Source organism: Amphiura filiformis, chromosome 4 (assembly GCF_039555335.1).
Source record: "Amphiura filiformis chromosome 4, Afil_fr2py, whole genome shotgun sequence".
Taxonomy (NCBI): domain Eukaryota; kingdom Metazoa; phylum Echinodermata; class Ophiuroidea; order Amphilepidida; family Amphiuridae; genus Amphiura; species Amphiura filiformis.
The window spans coordinates 30,083,262-30,100,234 of record NC_092631.1 but is presented as its reverse complement, the minus strand read 5'-3'; the positions used below and the strand labels follow the sequence as shown (position 1 = coordinate 30,100,234).

Genomic DNA, 16,973 nt, shown 5'->3' with positions numbered 1-16,973 from the left:
CTGTTCACAATTAAATCTAATGTGGCAGTGTTTACTGAACATATGACCGTACTTTCAGGATAAGAAAAATTATCCATGAACTAACTGAAGAAAACACAGGGTTTTACAAATGTTGTTACTGTTTTTTACAGTTTTTCAAAATGGCAATATTAGGTACATTTAAGCCTGCTAAAACTGACGCAGTAACTCCCGAAGATGATTATGCTACCCAAGGTAGCTGCTAACTAGATGACTTATGTGGCCAAAAATCATGGAATTCTGTGGCTTTATTAGAAAACTACGGATCAAAATGTTAAAAATCCAAAGTTACACCCTTTACCGTGAAAATGACCATATGGGACCATGACAACCCCTCTCTGAGGTGGAATGTTTTAAAATTGTTGGTATTCGATTTGTAAGGAAAAGTAAGTATGTTTTGCCGTTTCAACGAATGAAAACGAGCGAGTATTACCAAAGTTATGTTTGAACTAATTATGACTTTAAAAAGTTCTAGGTATAGGCCTAAATGTAACAATAATAGTTAATATACAGCATCATATGGTCAGCAGAAGAAAATTACATCACCTATGATGTCATATCAGTGTCCTTGACTGGGGGTCCTTACTCCTTGACCACTGAACAGCATGATATCATGTTGATAACAGATCTATAGAATCAAAATCTTCATCATATCACAGATTCTCAACAACCTGTGATCATATGGACCCTATTGATGTGAAATTAGTTATCTATCATATCCTGTGTCGTTTTATGGATAAAAATGACTCAAAATGTTATTGATGAAATGGTTGCTATCATAAACATCAGTTTTGTCTTTTCAACGGGAAAAATCCGATACAAAATAAAATTGTTAGGGCCTAGCTATAATATGGGCATAATTTATTCATGTAGGCCTATAGTATTGAACAATGTACCCCATTTGACATGCACTTATAGATAAATAAATTGTCTTACTGTATTAATTTAATAACTTATGTGAAGTCACTTTCTATCTTTTTTATTTGATTCATAAAATTACATTCAACAAAATGATTGAAGAGAAAACACACAAGGGGTTCATAAAATTACATTCAACAAAATGATTGAAGAGAAAACACACAAGGCACTGGGCAGACTGTTATAGAATGGAGTAGGTAAGATGCCATGTCCATAGCTTCGCAGGAGTTTCCGACTAGCAATCAACATGATCAGCACATTCAGAAAAACACAGTTTAAGAGTGAAGATTGTAGTGAGTAATCAGTCCTTTATAAATGTGCTGGCCACTATCTATTATAATATAGTCCCGGGGGGAGAGGGACACACTTTAGAAGTGACGGGTATGTGCCTACCGGCGTCGCGAAGTAGGGGCCTATCGGGTACAAAGCGCCATTTAAAAAGGGGTCATTGGGTACAAACAAAATAAAAAAAGGGTGTCATTGGGTATAATATTTTGAAAAAAGGGGGTCATTGAGTATAAGATTTTAAAAAAGGGTCATCGGGTAAAAATATTTGAAAAAATGGAGCATATGAGGTTTGAGAATACTGAAATGTGTTTTTCAAAGTTGGCAGCCCTGTATACATAGCTATACATGGCTAGTTTCAAGTTTTTATTTGGAAATTGCTTTTACATCAGTGGCACTCATCTATCCGATGGTGTATCAAAGGCATTAAATATACAAACAAAACTGTATTAAACAAAATAAAATCAAAGGATACTTGACAAGCAAAAGGTACAAATAAATAAATGCCTTGAATAAATAAATATCTTGAGAACCGTAAGGATATTTTCAAAATGCTGATTTGTGCTTGATCACAGCACTATGGTGATTTTGAGGTTTGGGAATACTGAAATGTGTTTTTCAAAGTTGGCAGCCCTGTATACATAGCTATGACATGGTTACATATGGCTATACATGGCCATACATAGCTATCCATGGCTATACATAGCTATGCATAGCTATACATAGCTATGCATGGCCATACATAGCTATGCATGGCTATACATAACTATGCATGGCTATACATAGCTATGCATGGCATTTACCATGAAATTGTTGTAGTTTTTAAGTTTCAAGTTTTTATTTGGAAATTGCTTTTACATCAGTGGCACTCATCTATCCGATGGTGCATCCAAGACATTAAATAAACAAACAAAACTGTATTAAACAAAATAAAATCAAAGGATACTCGACAAGCAAAAGGTACAAATAAATAAATACCTTGAATAAAGAAATATCTTGAAAACCGTAAGTATATTTTCAAAATGCTGATTTCTGCTTGATCACAGCACTATGGTGATTTTGAGGTTTGAGAATACTGAAATGTGTTTTTCAAAGTTGGCAGCCCTGTATACATAGCTATACATGGCTATGACATTTTTACATATGCTATACATGGCCATACATAGCTATCCATGGCTATACATAGCTATGCACGGCTATACATAGCTATGCATGGCTATACATAACTATGCATGGCTATACATAGCTATGCATGGCTATACATAGCTATGCATGGCTATACAATGAGCTACAGCACCAGTGGTGCTCTTGTTTAGCTTGAAAATGACACCTTACTTGTTGAAATCAGATACAGTATAAATGTTTTAGGCAAAACAAACTCAGAATTCTTTTTATTTTCTTATCTTCTTTCATTGTTATCTGCCAATGAAGCCAGCCGCGAAGTGGTTGGTTTTGATGTGATGGGTCACAAATAACTGCAACTTTTGAATTTGGATATTTTCCTTTAAAAACATTAGTATTGTTAATATTGACAAACATTGGATGCATGGGGTATCAAAATGCACGTAAATAAACCACCATACTTTCTATGTTAAAGTATTGTGAATATGATTAATAATTTCAAAGCTATAGGTGTATTTATTACGACTGTGCTACTTTTTGCGAAGTCTTTAGATACTTTAGGCTATTTGTAATCCAATTGATATGATCAGTATGTTTATGCAGGTATATATTTAACTTTATGTGTTTTTTTTTTTTTTTTTTCTTTTTTCAGAATGTGTTATTATTTTACTATGCACCGTGGTGTGGGTTTTGTGCACAATTACATCATATATATCATCTACTAGGAAGAATACTTAAAGACACACCTAATCTATATATTGCAAGGTAAGACTACACCTCTCTGCTTTGTACAAAGTCATATATACAATGCTTTCGTCGACCGGCCAACGAAACACCTGTGGCTGCCGACTGGTGATTTTGTGCTTGGCACCCGAGGGGGCCTAAGGTTCAAACCGTGGTTGTGCCAAGTAACTACCATCTACTAGGACGGGCACTGAACTCTCTTCACACGGGTATCAACTGCAGACGACCGGTTTCAAATGTTTTTTAAAAATCAAAAAAATTTCAGAATTATAAATTCTAATAACCATATTTGGAATCAGCATTAAAATAAGTACAAACAAGCCTAGTATTGGTTCAGAGGGTCTTGAGGTAGCCATTGGTATTTAGAGAAAATATCTCAGAACCCCTATAGAAGACATGACCTTAATCTCCCACACAGGGAGTGTAGATTTCAAATGAAATCACTCCATTTGAAATTCACACTTCCTGTGTGGAAGATTAAGGTCATGACTTCCATGGAGGGTGTATGGATTTCAACTGGAACAGCAACATGCCAATTTATGGGCTATTCCTTTTATAATTCACACTACCCCTGTGGAAGATTCTGAAAATATCTTCCACAAGGAGTATGAATTTCCAAGGGAATGAATTATAACATTTGGCACAAAGCCAGGCAAAACCATAATGGGATGGTGAGTTTCATTTATTGGAGCTACATGCTCATTCCATTTGAAGTTCATACTCCCCCTGTAGAACATATTACCCTTGTCTTCCACAGGGGTAGTTGGATTCTAAATGGAAAGCCCAATGTTTTGTAGCCGTGTTTATCACCTACAAAGAATTGAGTCACACTAGCTATGGCAAATGGATTCAATTATGTAATCAGAATCTCTCTCCCTAACACAATTACACACTCCAGTGGTGAAGGTCTCTGATAACAAGTCTAGATATATTCAACAAACATCTTATTTTCTTATTTCACCCACAGAATTAATGGCGACTTAAATGATCTTCCATGGGAATTCTCTGTGCCGGAGTATCCTACATTACTCATGTTCCCTGCCAGGAGAAAAGACAACAGTATCCGGTATCCAGAAGATTGGCCTTTCAGCCTTCCTTATTTACTACGGTTTGTACTGGAGAACATGCAGTAAAATTAGTCCTATTTTTGATAAAATTTTCATGTATACTTAAGGTGGTATTGGATGCATTTTCTAGAAATTAGAAAATGCTTTGAGCATGTTTTAAACAGATTAATTGAGTAGGGTAAAGTACATTGATCAATATGCCTTTTGTTTGGAGCAAATCGGACATACGGTTTCCATAATACATCGATTTATATTTTCTTTGTATCCTATTATTTTTGTCAATAATCAATATAGTTAATGAGCTAAAAGGACTGGAAAGGCTCATTAATATGTAATTTTTGCCAATATTGTGCTAAAAATCAATGCATAAATGTTCAGGGTACTTTTATTTTGCATACTTTTGCCCTGAAACTTGGTCAAAGTGTTTCTAATATGTTCTAATGTATTATATAGTGAACCCGCCCTCTAATTAGCATAATTGCATAATTAATGAGCTAATTTGCATAAATGCTAATTAATTATGCAAATATGCAAATTAGGGGGCGGCTTCACTATATAATATATTGGAACATATTAGAAACACTTTGACCAAGTTTCAGGGCAAAATTATGCAAAATAAAAGTACCCTGAACATTTATGCATGGCTTTTTAGCAAAATATTGGCAAAAATTGTATGTAAATGAGCTTCTCCAGTCATTTTAGCTCATTAATTTTATTGATTATTGATAAAAACAATAAGATACAAAGAAAATATAAATTGATATATTTTGAAAACCGTATGTCCGATCAGTGTACTTTGCTCTTCTGAATTAATCTGTTTAAAACATGCTTAGAGCACTTTTATAATGCCTCCATAACCACCTTAAATATTAAGCTTAATTGATAAAGAAATTAAAGAGTGCCAAAATGAACAGGCTGAAACTAATATGTCCATTAAGTGTATGCTAGTTAAGTTAAAGCCATATTGTAACATTTCCATAAAATAGATCCCTGATTTTTCCCAGGTAGACATATGTCCATTTATTAAAGTACATTACAATCATATAAGAATCAGAAGTTTGACAAAACTTGAGGGCAGTGTCCTCAGCAAATGTTACGATATGGCTTTTAGTTTATTGTAAGCTCAACATGTAGGGTCAGGAGACTAACTACAAACTGTACAAAATGTGTTTGGACACTTGACAATTTTTAAGGTTGCAAAATAGGAAATAATATCAGGGTTGTCAACTTTTTGGAATTGCTTGGCGTGACACACTGTCAAACAGCGGCGTACCGGGACGGAATTATTGTGTGCCGACAACGGCGAAATTGTTAATTTTTTGGGGTAGGGACAGCAACTTATTTTGACGATGTGTGAAATTTTACAACCTTGGTGTGACATTTTACTACCTTTTAAGGTAGTAAAATGTCACATTCAGGCACTTTCTCAAGCTAATTAAAATTAGCTTGAGAAAGTGCCTGAATGTGTGACTGTCACGCTTAAGGGATCTAAAATGAGCGTTTATTGCGTTTCGACAGTATTTTTTGTGGGACATGAGAGCACCTCAGACCTATCGAATTGTATTCTGAATCTGAAGCATGTCTTTCTGATATCAAATAATTTTCATTTTTGAAAATCACAATATAATACAAATTTTATGACAAATGATAAAAATTTGATATTTTTCAAATTTTTGATATATAACAGTCCTCGAAGTAAATTATATAAATCTAATGTTATATTCTTAGAGTGTATGTAGCAGGAGGAAAAGCCGACGGTCAATTGAAAATTTTGACCTTTCATATTGAAGATATGGATTTTTTCCCAAAAGACCTAATTTTTTTTGGTGTTTTGGGAAAAAAATCCATATCTTCAATACGAAAAGGTCAAAATTTTCAATTGATCGTCGGTTTTTCATCCCACCTACATACACTTTAAGTATAAATCATCAGATTTCTAAAGTTTACTTCAAGTACTGTTAAATATCAAAAATATCAATTTTGAATGATTTGCCATAAAATGTGTATTACATTGCGAATTTCAAAAAATCAAAATTATTTGATATCAGAATGACATTATTCGTATTCAGAATGCAATTCGATATGTCTGATGTGCTCTGATGTCCCAAAATAAATACTGTCCAAACGTTCATACCCCAGCCCTTAATGTGTGAGAGTTGACAATCCTGATAGTATTATGTTTTCATTAGGCAAAAAAAAAAATAATGGTTTGTCTCAAAGCTCATGAGTGGTTTGAAAACAAATGCGAAATGCGATAAAAAAAATTTTTATTCCCGACTTTTTTCATGTTATTTTGAGAAAAAAATCTGATTTTTGCCGAAATATTCTGGAAAAACTAAAAACAATAAAAAATTTGAAATAAAAAATAATTCCGCATTTCTTTTTTTTTCCAAATCTCACGATTTTACAAATGCGCGCGCGAGCTTTGAGACAAAACTTTTTTTTTTTTTGCCTAATAGAAGATCTTGTGCTTCCTCCATTCCTCTGCAAGTAATGTTAATATATAAAACACAGTCATCTCATTCTGCATTCAGCACTCAACATGTTACAGTGGAGGGAGGAAGAGATTATATTCATAGATTAGCAAGTAAAAATTGCATCATATGTAGGGCTGTGGTAAATCCACCATCTTGGTTTGTCGCTCATGGAGGGCAGAAAATACCTCGGGCATTTTTAGGTTTGTGCCTGAAATCAAATGATAATTTGCATCTTAAAGTTGGAGCATTATAAAAGTTTGTGCATGCAGCACTTATTGGCATACGTTTTTGTCACAACACATGACATGCAGAATGCGAACACCCACACACTATGAATCAAAGTTTACAGGGTGCATAGTGAAATAATCGGGAGGCACACTATATATTTTGCCTCCAATAGCATCACACCAACTTGTTGGACTTCGTACTCTTTGAATATAATCTCTTTGGTGTTGACTGACATTCAAGAAGTGAGGTCAGGAGACACACACAAATTGCAAACCTCTGCTATTAGATGGAACACTTTGCTGTATCATAGACTATCAAAACAGTTCCATGGTTGCACTTGACTAGGTGTTTTAAAACATTGATCAATTTTTAATTTAAAAAAAATATATGATGCACCTCATCACCTTGTATATGCTTTAAAGTTCAACAGATTGGATCAGGAAATGCACATCAGTTGGCCTATTCCAGTTGAAATCCATACACCCCTCACGGAAGACATGATCTTAATCTTCGATTCCACACAGGGAGTGTGCATTTTGAATGGGTGACTCCATTTGAAATCTACAACCCCTGTGTGGGAGATTACAGCATGTCTTCCATAGTATAGGTGGTGTATGAATTTCAACTGGAATAGCCCATTGTATGTATATAAATGATCTGCAAGCTCAATATTAGTTGCATATATCCTACCTCTCTTTGTATACCCTCTAAGGCTGGTGTCATACTTGCCTGCCACTTGCCGCTTTGCTGCTCTGCCGGTGATTTTGCTTCACTGCGCAGTCACCCCAGAAACACTAGTGGTGACTAACGGCAAGCCGATATATCGACCACTCCATTGCTTTGCCCACATCGGCAGATCGCTAGGAGTTGAATTTGTCAACCCGGGAGCGACGCCGCTCTGATGTATGAGAACAGGAAACTTGTTGAGCTTTCATAGGCTTTCATAAACATACCGCTGTCACTCAGCGGCATGCCACTGCGCTTCCCAAAAATAAAATAGACAGAAAGTGTGAAACCAGCAATAAGGCCAGCTTTGAAGGATTCCCCCTTTATTTGAACCATGCTGTTACCATGGCAAGCTGGTTGGTATCTTCTTACATGTAGATATTACACACCAGCAATTAATGACCCAGTGATCTTTTGTTTTTGTGTTTTAAATATTATATTTTCTGCCTGTAAAATCCTTCACCAAAAAAATATTAAAAATAAATTTGTAAGTGATAAATTATGTCAATTTACCGACATATGGCACAAGAGTGCAAAAATGTACAAAACAGCTATTTATGAGGGAAAACAGTAAAATGTGTATTTTGAAATAAGTTTCTTAAATTTATCATCATGTATGGAGGTATATATTGTTTTATGTTATCATTATTGGGCCACATAAAATTGAAAATTTGTTTCATGTCCCCAAGTGCTTGGAAAAGTGAGGGAGGGAAGGGTTTTTTTAAAACCAAAATTAACATTGATACACCAGTTTTCATGTTAAATTAAAACATTACAAGCAGTTTTCAGCATCTTTGAGGAAAATGATGAGATTAGAGTACCTTGGAGTACCACAAAAACAAAAAAGTAGGATGTGATCCAAGATAGTACAGAGAGAGGCAGACGTGAAACACATGCTTTTTTTTATGTGGCTTTATATGTCGTTATGAATTCGGCAGACAGCCGAATCCGGATTTGGCTTTTGGTAAATTCATTTTACGCATGCATTACATTTGAATTAGAGAATAAGGGATCAATGCTGTACATAATAGAGGGCAGCAATCAATTTTTTAACGGAGATCAGAAGATAACAGCATAATAAGTAATCAAGAGGGCGACATACAGGGTTAGCTAACGGTGCTTCGCAGTGCGGTCAACAACGATAACCGTTAAAAAATCGATATGCTACCCTCTATAGGTAAAGCATAGATCCCTTGTCATGTTCTCTAATTAAAAAATAATGCATGCGTAAAATGAATTTACCAAAAGCCGAATCTGGATTCGGCCGTGTCAAATTCATAACAATATAATAGAGGCCGTCAGCCTTTCGCCATCTTGTGGGTACAAATGATACGCGGGATTCTGCGTTGGACACTACGCGCAGGGCGCAGCTTGCCACGCAGCTGTTATCACGCATCACCACGGTGATTTTGCTGTTCACGCATGGAGATCGAACGACATCATAGCGTGTACCCACAAGATGGCGGCATATGACGTCACGCTGACGGCCTCTATTGGTGCAGTGTATATTATGATGCAGTATTTTTGTTTTGTTCTGCAATTGAGTAAAAAAAATGTATTTAATTCACAAAAAAGGGTCACATTGACAGGTGTATTATACAGGTGTATTATTCCATTATTCCACTCACCATTTCGGCTTGCGGAATGGAACAATCCATCTTTCAACTCAAGATTATATGTTGACCATCACACTCATATTTGTATAATATAATTCCACCATAGGCGATGAAGCTAGTACTTTTATTTTGTTCCATACCATCCATCTGAAGGAAACACGTCTCAGGCCTAAAATTTTTTCAGGGTGAGGTGAAAAAATACGAGCTTTCTACGGATGCCAAAATCCCGATATCAATGGGGGTAAACTGTCAAACAGGTCATCCAGCTTGAGACAAATATATATCTAATGATATAGGAAGCAAACCCATCATTAATTATTAACATCTCAACCATATCAAGCAAGGTCTGCCTCTGCAATTTATTTATTTGTTCTGTGGCAGTGCACCAAGCGTATTTGACTATTCCAAGGATCAAACAAAAGGTTCATGAAACCTTGAATATTATGAATGTAACTAACTTTGTTACAAAGCTAACCCCCCCCCCCCCCCTTCATTAATAAAACTGGAAATGGGTAAAAATAATAACAGTATATTTAATAGTATAATGTGAAAAGCATGTAACAAGTCAACATTTTTCTCACAACACCAGATTTGTTTTGGGGGCTTTACATCTTTTGGATGTGGTCCAGGAGGAAGAGTATTACATGATTGGTTTAAGGAATACTAATAACTTGATAATAAAAAACAGCACAAGGTTTAAAAAAGAGATTGTTTGATTGTTGTAACAACGGGGTAAAACCCTGTCTACAAGCATATAGAGTGATCCTGATGAAATCTAAATTAATCCAGGCGCCATTATGGAATTTGAGCAAATAAATTACAGATCCAAGCATATAAAAACAAGTATTATTGTAAGACCAATCCATTGTCTTGTATATTTACGCATGCATCGTATTAATTTAGCTTTCATCAGAAACACTATATATGCTTGTAGACGAGGTTTTACGGTATTGTGAGGGACAAAATTAGGGTTTTGCAACTGAAATATTTTCTTGCTGAAGTTGAAGATTCATGTTGAATTAAGAGATAAACACAGAAAACCTTCCAAAGTTCTGATGCATTTTCAGGGCACAATATAATAAACACAGCCAAAAAAGAAAGTCTCCAGTAGTTCCATCCCCATTTAATCAGATTCTGATGAGTTTATGGCAAAATAATTTATATAATAATTTTCTATACACTCTCCTTGAAGATTGATACCAAATTTGATATCAAAAGTTTAATCATCGTGAGCATAGAAACATTTGTTTGGAAATTCGTGCAATCTTAAAAATGACATAGGGAATTGTATCACATAGCAGAGCTAGCGTGAGTGCCAAGAATTACGTCGCCTGAATAGGCCGGCAGGTCAAAGGTTTGCCCATGCATGTCAAAATGCAAATCAAATACCCCGCTCTTTCAATTGTGCGCAGGCAAGTGTACAATGATTCCTGTACGGGCATGCTTCAGGCCACATAATAAGCTGATACCATGCATTGATTTTTGCGTGGTCAATTCGTAATTTGTCATTTTAAAATTGCACGAATGTCCAAACAACGGCTCCTTTTGCTCATGATGATTAAACTTTGATATCAAATTTGGTATCAATCTTCGCAGGAAAGTGTATAGAAAATTATTATATAAATTATTTTGCCATAAACTCATCCGAATCTGATTAAATGGGTATGGAACTACTGGAGACTTTCTTTTTTGGCTGTGTTTAGTAGACTAATATAATCAAAGACAGAATTAAAATTAGCATCTGATGTCATCTGCCAATCAAACTTGGGCACGGTTTGTTTATAACTGTCATGATGATTTGAGTTTCTGAACACAGTGGTAAAACAATGATGATTAATTTTGCACTTGTGAAATATACAAATCATCTCAAAAGTTGGGTCTTATGTAATTGGAAACTTCCTTTCCTGAAGGCACCATGTCAACAATGCCTTGAAAAGTTGCTTTTTGTCTTGTAAAACTACTGTAATTTTCGCCATTTTCGACCTTCCTTTTATGCACTACTAACCAATTAAGGATCGTGGGGAGTTTGATTGACAGTAACGTCAGACGCAAACTAGTCTTTTTAATTCTGTCTTTGAATAAGTCATCAACTCATTACTACTACTACTTAGTTGTGAAACTCTAAAAAAACCCACAATAATGCTTTAATTTTATATGCATATTCTTATGTTTTTAAAGCACACATTACAGGAAATTTAGGTGTTTTTACCCTACCCTGAATTGCTATTTCCCCCGTAAATTAGGGTCGGTCAGGTTACACCAATCAAACAATTTCTTTTTATGCCCAGGGCTGTGATCACATAGAAGTATACTATATACGGTATTTGCTATACGCTATATGCTATTCGATCAGGCATAATATAGGTCAGTTTGCCCATTTAAAAACTGAACCTTCGTGTAATGAAATGCTTGTAACTTTACTTTTAGAGCTCACATTGCATTCAATGAGGTGTCATAATGTGCAGAATTAAAATTAGGACAGTATACGCTGCACTAAAATCGAACGCGCACGATTTCCACTATACTATACTGTACGCAGGTATACGGCCTTATCAAATAGTGCCCTCTTATGTGACCCGGTACTATGAAATTACCTTGCTCAATTTAAGCTATACGTGTGCACCTGCAAAACGTGCACTGTATACCCGAATAGTATACTTCTATGTGAACGCAGCCTTATGAGTAAATAAAGTAAATCACAGTAATCCAGTGATAATGGGCTATTCCAGTTGAAATCCATACACCCCCATGAAAGGCATTATCTAATAATCTTCCACACAGGGTATGTGAATATCAAATGGGGTTACCTGAATGGGTGATTCCATTTGAAATCTATACCCCCTGTGTGGAAGATTAAGGTCATCTCTTCCATGGGGTGTATAGATGTCAACTGGAATAGCCCAATGTTTGTTCCAATTATGATATGCATGCGTAAATCTATTTTTCTGATGTGTTTGAGATAATTGTATATTTTAAATACTATTTATTTAAATGTATGGATAACAATGAAAATAAATTCCATATGGATTGAAAACATTCATAAATGTTTTTTGTTTCTGTGTGATTATTATTCAGGAGTCCCTAATAGCGAGACCCATTTTAATGCACATGGCAATCTTTTCGGAATTCAAAATGAAGGCTTTTATTTTAGTTTTTCAAAATTTCATACTTCGATGCCATTGATAAATTTGTGGCTGTCAGTACATTTGGCATTGAAAGGCTACAAGGAAAATAATGCTGGTGCATTAACAATGTACAAATGTCAATTGTATCCCCCTCCCAATTCAGTGTTGAGCATTATAATGTTTTGATGAATCCATAGTGTGTGAAAATATTGGATCCAAAACATAATATAAATGATAAAATAGGATGCTTTACGCCCAATATTTATTGGTATCGGTGTGAGTTTTAAAATATTGAACTCTACTGATCTACTGAGTCTTGTCTAATAAACGCATCAAAAGAAATAAGTCCCCCTCTGAACATGGCGTCATAACATTGTAAGGTTTCGTTTTGTACCAATAAAACTAACTTTGAAATAATTATGACTGTAGTGCTGTGTGAAAATGAGAGATTTCCATGACTTCAGGGCTGAATGAGCCTAAATTGAAGGCAAAAACTGCCCTTTTCAAAAGTCACAAAGTAGGACTATGCTTGTCACAAACGTTGATTCATGGCTTATTACTAATGGTAAACCCCATGCAGTTTAAAATCCTCACCAAGTGAACATTTACCGTAATGTGTATCGATTCTTGATCCTTCAGCCATGCAAATCCCCTTGGTGCAGATGTAGCACAGTGAGTTGTAAGATGGCCAGTTCCATTCCTTGTCCCAATACGTCTTGCAGTTAACAAGCATAGGCCTACTTTGTGACTTTTGGAAAGGGCAGTTTTTGTCTTCAATTTGGGTTCATTCAGCCATGAAGTCATGGACATCTTTCATTTTCACAAAACACTTAGTAAACAATCATATAATTATTTTTAAGTAAGTTTTATTGGTACAAAGTTTTACTTTACGATGTTATGACGGAATTTTCAGAGGTGGACTTATTTCTTTTGATGTGTTTATTTTACAACTCATTAACTTGACCAAAACATATGGGCTCAATTGACACAATTTGATATCAATGCCATGTCATTATCTGCTTCACATACTGCAGTACCTCAAAAGGCTGCCTTGTGTGAATAATTCAATATTAATATTGTCATCTAATTGTGATGAGATGCACAGTAAACATGTAAAATTAAATTCATATATCAATTTTGAGGTCTTATCACAATATTACAACCTCATGTTCGTTCATGTAAGAAAGAAGCATACTGAAATATAAAATAATAATATGAAATACAACAATGATAATGAAAATCACAAAACAAAAATCAAAACACAAAAGGTAGCATTTTGAGATACGGCAGTATGTGATGCAGATGTTGGCAGCAGACTGAAGAAATGAGCACATAGCAGTGCAGAGGGCCCTGAACCCATGTGCCTTTGGGATAAAATGTTTGGGTGTCAAAATTATTTCTTTATTCATGTACTTTACAGGCATTTCAAAACGGTTTTATTTTGATATCAGTTACCCCCTATATGCATAATACACAACTATAAATAACATATACATGCTGCTTGGTCTTCATTTAATATACTTTATTCAGTCATATTTGGGTATATAAATAGTGTACAATTGCAAATTTTTGCACGCTTTGCTTGAAATGAACCCAATGTGTATCTACTTTCACTTCAAATAGTATGACACTGACAAATTTTGCACACGATCCCATTAAAATGGGAATTTTTTTTCCTCTCTGACCAAAGAGTCCAGGCACATCAATATAGCTATAAAGAACCTTGAAATTCAGTTTGTTTGCTCGAAAACAACAAATACATTTGGGTCTAGGTTGTGCAAGTATTGTAATTCTAAAGCTATATTTATACTTGATCGCTGAGCGATTTGCAATGCACCGCTTTTAGAAAGTGATGGGCAATCGCCAAATTTTGTCAAATCTCAGCGATCGCAGTAGCAGAGCCAGGATTTTAGTGTGAGGGGCAAAGCCAAATTGTTGTCCCGTTTGTCATTTTTTGTCCCATTTTTTGTCATTTTAGGAAACACTTTACCCTTTGCTGTCCCTATTTTCTCCCTGAAAAATTTCTATGGGGCAGTTTTCTCCTCGGCTATGCCCCTGGGCAATGGCGATTGCAAATGACAATTAGAATATACAAAATAACCACAAAATTCATTTTTAGAGCATCCATTGCTGTTGAATTCGTTGAATGCGTTGAATTAATTCATCTTCAAAAGTGATTGCGAAAGGTAATTAAATTAGCAAAATAATTGATCCAGATGATAGGAAATGATGGGTATAGATACCTTAATGTGTCAAGCGACATCACTTAGGAGTTTAGATTTCTTCAACTCTCAAAAGCGACGTTGCTTTCCCTCAGGAATTTGTATCAATTGATCGGTTTGACGTTCTAAACACTGAGCATGTGTGAGAAATGCTTTTCTGCAAAAGCGATTGAGTATAAGCTTAACTACGACAATCTCCTTTTACAAGTTATTTTGCATTTATTACGCTCCTTAGATTTCATACAAAATACCTAACAGTATTTATTTATTTATTTATTTATTTCTTATTTAACGTGGGGTGACCATTGTACTGGCACTGTTAACCCTTGGTTCCCAGGTGGCACAAAGACCATACATATAATACACAATAAAAATGGCATATACAACATATCATACGATTGCACACATTACAACAAATTACATCAAGAGCAATACAATAAAAAACATCATTTAAAACATAGGTCATATCGTTATGAATACGGCAGACGGCCGAATCCGGATTCGGCTTTTGGTAAATTCATTTTACGCATGCATTACATTTGAATTAGAGAACAAGGGATCAATGCTATACCTATAGAGGGCAGCATATTGATTTTTTAACGGTTACCGTCGGTGACCGTACTGCGATGCACTCAGCTAACCCTGTATGCCGCCCTCTTTTGATTACTTAGAAAATTAGTTAGAAAATTGATATGCTGCCCTCTATTATGTACAGCATTGATCCCTTGTTCTCTAATTCAAAAGTAATGCATGCATAAAATGAATTTACCAAAAGCCGAATCCGGATTCGGCCGTCTGCCGCATTCATAACGATATGATTGCACATTACATAAAAAAAAACAATAGAGAAAATGGATTGTTTTAATGACAAAACACAATGGATTAGGGCCAAAGCTGGAGCAACATACTGCAGGTTTAACTATATCAAAGCATATCCAAGAACCAGAAACCCCGGCCAGAAACACAACCACACACACACTTGATTGTTTTGCACAAGATAGCGCACTGTTTTCTTTGGACTATTCCATTTAAAATCCACACTTCCTCTGTGGAAGATTTAGGAAATGCCTTCCATAGGGTGAGTATGAATTTCAAATGGAATTAGCACTTTAGCCAATAACTCTATTTGAAACTTGCCCTCCCTCAGAGGGTGTATGAAATTTAAATGGAACTCCCTATGTGTTCGTTCCATTTGAAATTCATACTCCCCCTATGGAAGATATTTTCAAAATCTTCCACAGGGGGAGTGTGGATTTTAAGTGGAAAAGCCCATTTACAACATTATGTTCTTTATTAATAATAATAATAATAATAATAATAATAATAATAATAATAATAATAATAATACAGCAATTTATATAGCGCATTGGCGAATCACAATCCTCAATGTGCTTTACAATATTAAAACTACCAAACTTAAACTCAATTTACAAAATATGAATAAAACATAAACATTAAACCAATATTACCATGCATAAAAATAGCAGGCCCGCTGCAAGCAAATCAAATAAAAAGATGTATAAGAGTAACACCACTGAGAGGTCCACCAGGGGTCCCACCCACAAAATACTCAAGGGGTCCTAAGATTGATAAAGGTTCTTTTTCAGATCCAATAAAATGATACTACTGAAATATTGAACAAGGACGAGGGGGCTTACAGACTGGACAAAATTTATGACCAGGTCATAAATTCTCGGCAACAAGAAAGTTTGGTGACGTCATCAAAACCAGACAGAAGTGTTGCCGGTTCTAAAAACATCTAGAAACACCAGTACCAGAGTGAACAAGATTCCTGATAGGAATTGAAATATTTCTGAGTGAGTAGTATCATTTTATTGGATCTGAAAAAGAACCTTTATTAATCTTATGAACTATGAACGATCCTGATGAATCTGTTTCAAGACTCAAGGGGTCCGTCAGGCGTCAGTGTACATCACACAGGCATCATCGATACACCAAAATTACAACAAGATAAAATCACAGACCAATATTGGAAACCTAAATATGAATTTATAAATAAGTGAGTAAGAAACATTATACAACCATGCCAGGGTATACAAAAAGTGTGTAGGAGATGCACCGATATAAACACATCCATGCGCCTCCCACACATCAATACAATACACAACATCAATAAATGCATATAACATAAAACCTCTCAATAAGATGTGCAGGCCTAATTATTATGATCAAAATATTGGTGGTGTATGGTCATAACACATCAAAATGACCGACCTCAGTCACGGCTGACGGTGTGACATGCATTGACGACATGCTGGTACTGGAATTAAATAGGGATTTTCTTTGTTTTGCCTCAAAATTAAAAGGCAGTCAGGGGAAAATTATGGGGTTACCAATTACAGCAAATGCTAGTGTTGCATAATATGAAGTCATTTATAGTGTGTAGATTACCACATCTTTACCC

At 35.3% G+C, this 16,973-nt stretch overlaps 1 protein-coding gene across 1 annotated transcript in view; it reads left to right on the top strand.

Annotated features, from left to right (window-relative positions):
* LOC140150106 (uncharacterized) overlaps window positions 1–4,254 on the top strand; it is a 33,557-nt gene extending 29,303 nt beyond the window's left edge. Inside the window, exons 10-11 of the mRNA XM_072172110.1 lie at window positions 2,996–3,108; window positions 4,055–4,254. Coding sequence (XP_072028211.1) covers window positions 2,996–3,108; window positions 4,055–4,220 — 279 coding nt within the window. The 3' untranslated portion in view covers window positions 4,221–4,254. The remainder of the gene's footprint in view (window positions 1–2,995; window positions 3,109–4,054) is intronic.
* Window positions 4,255–16,973: the final 12,719 nt, after the last annotated feature.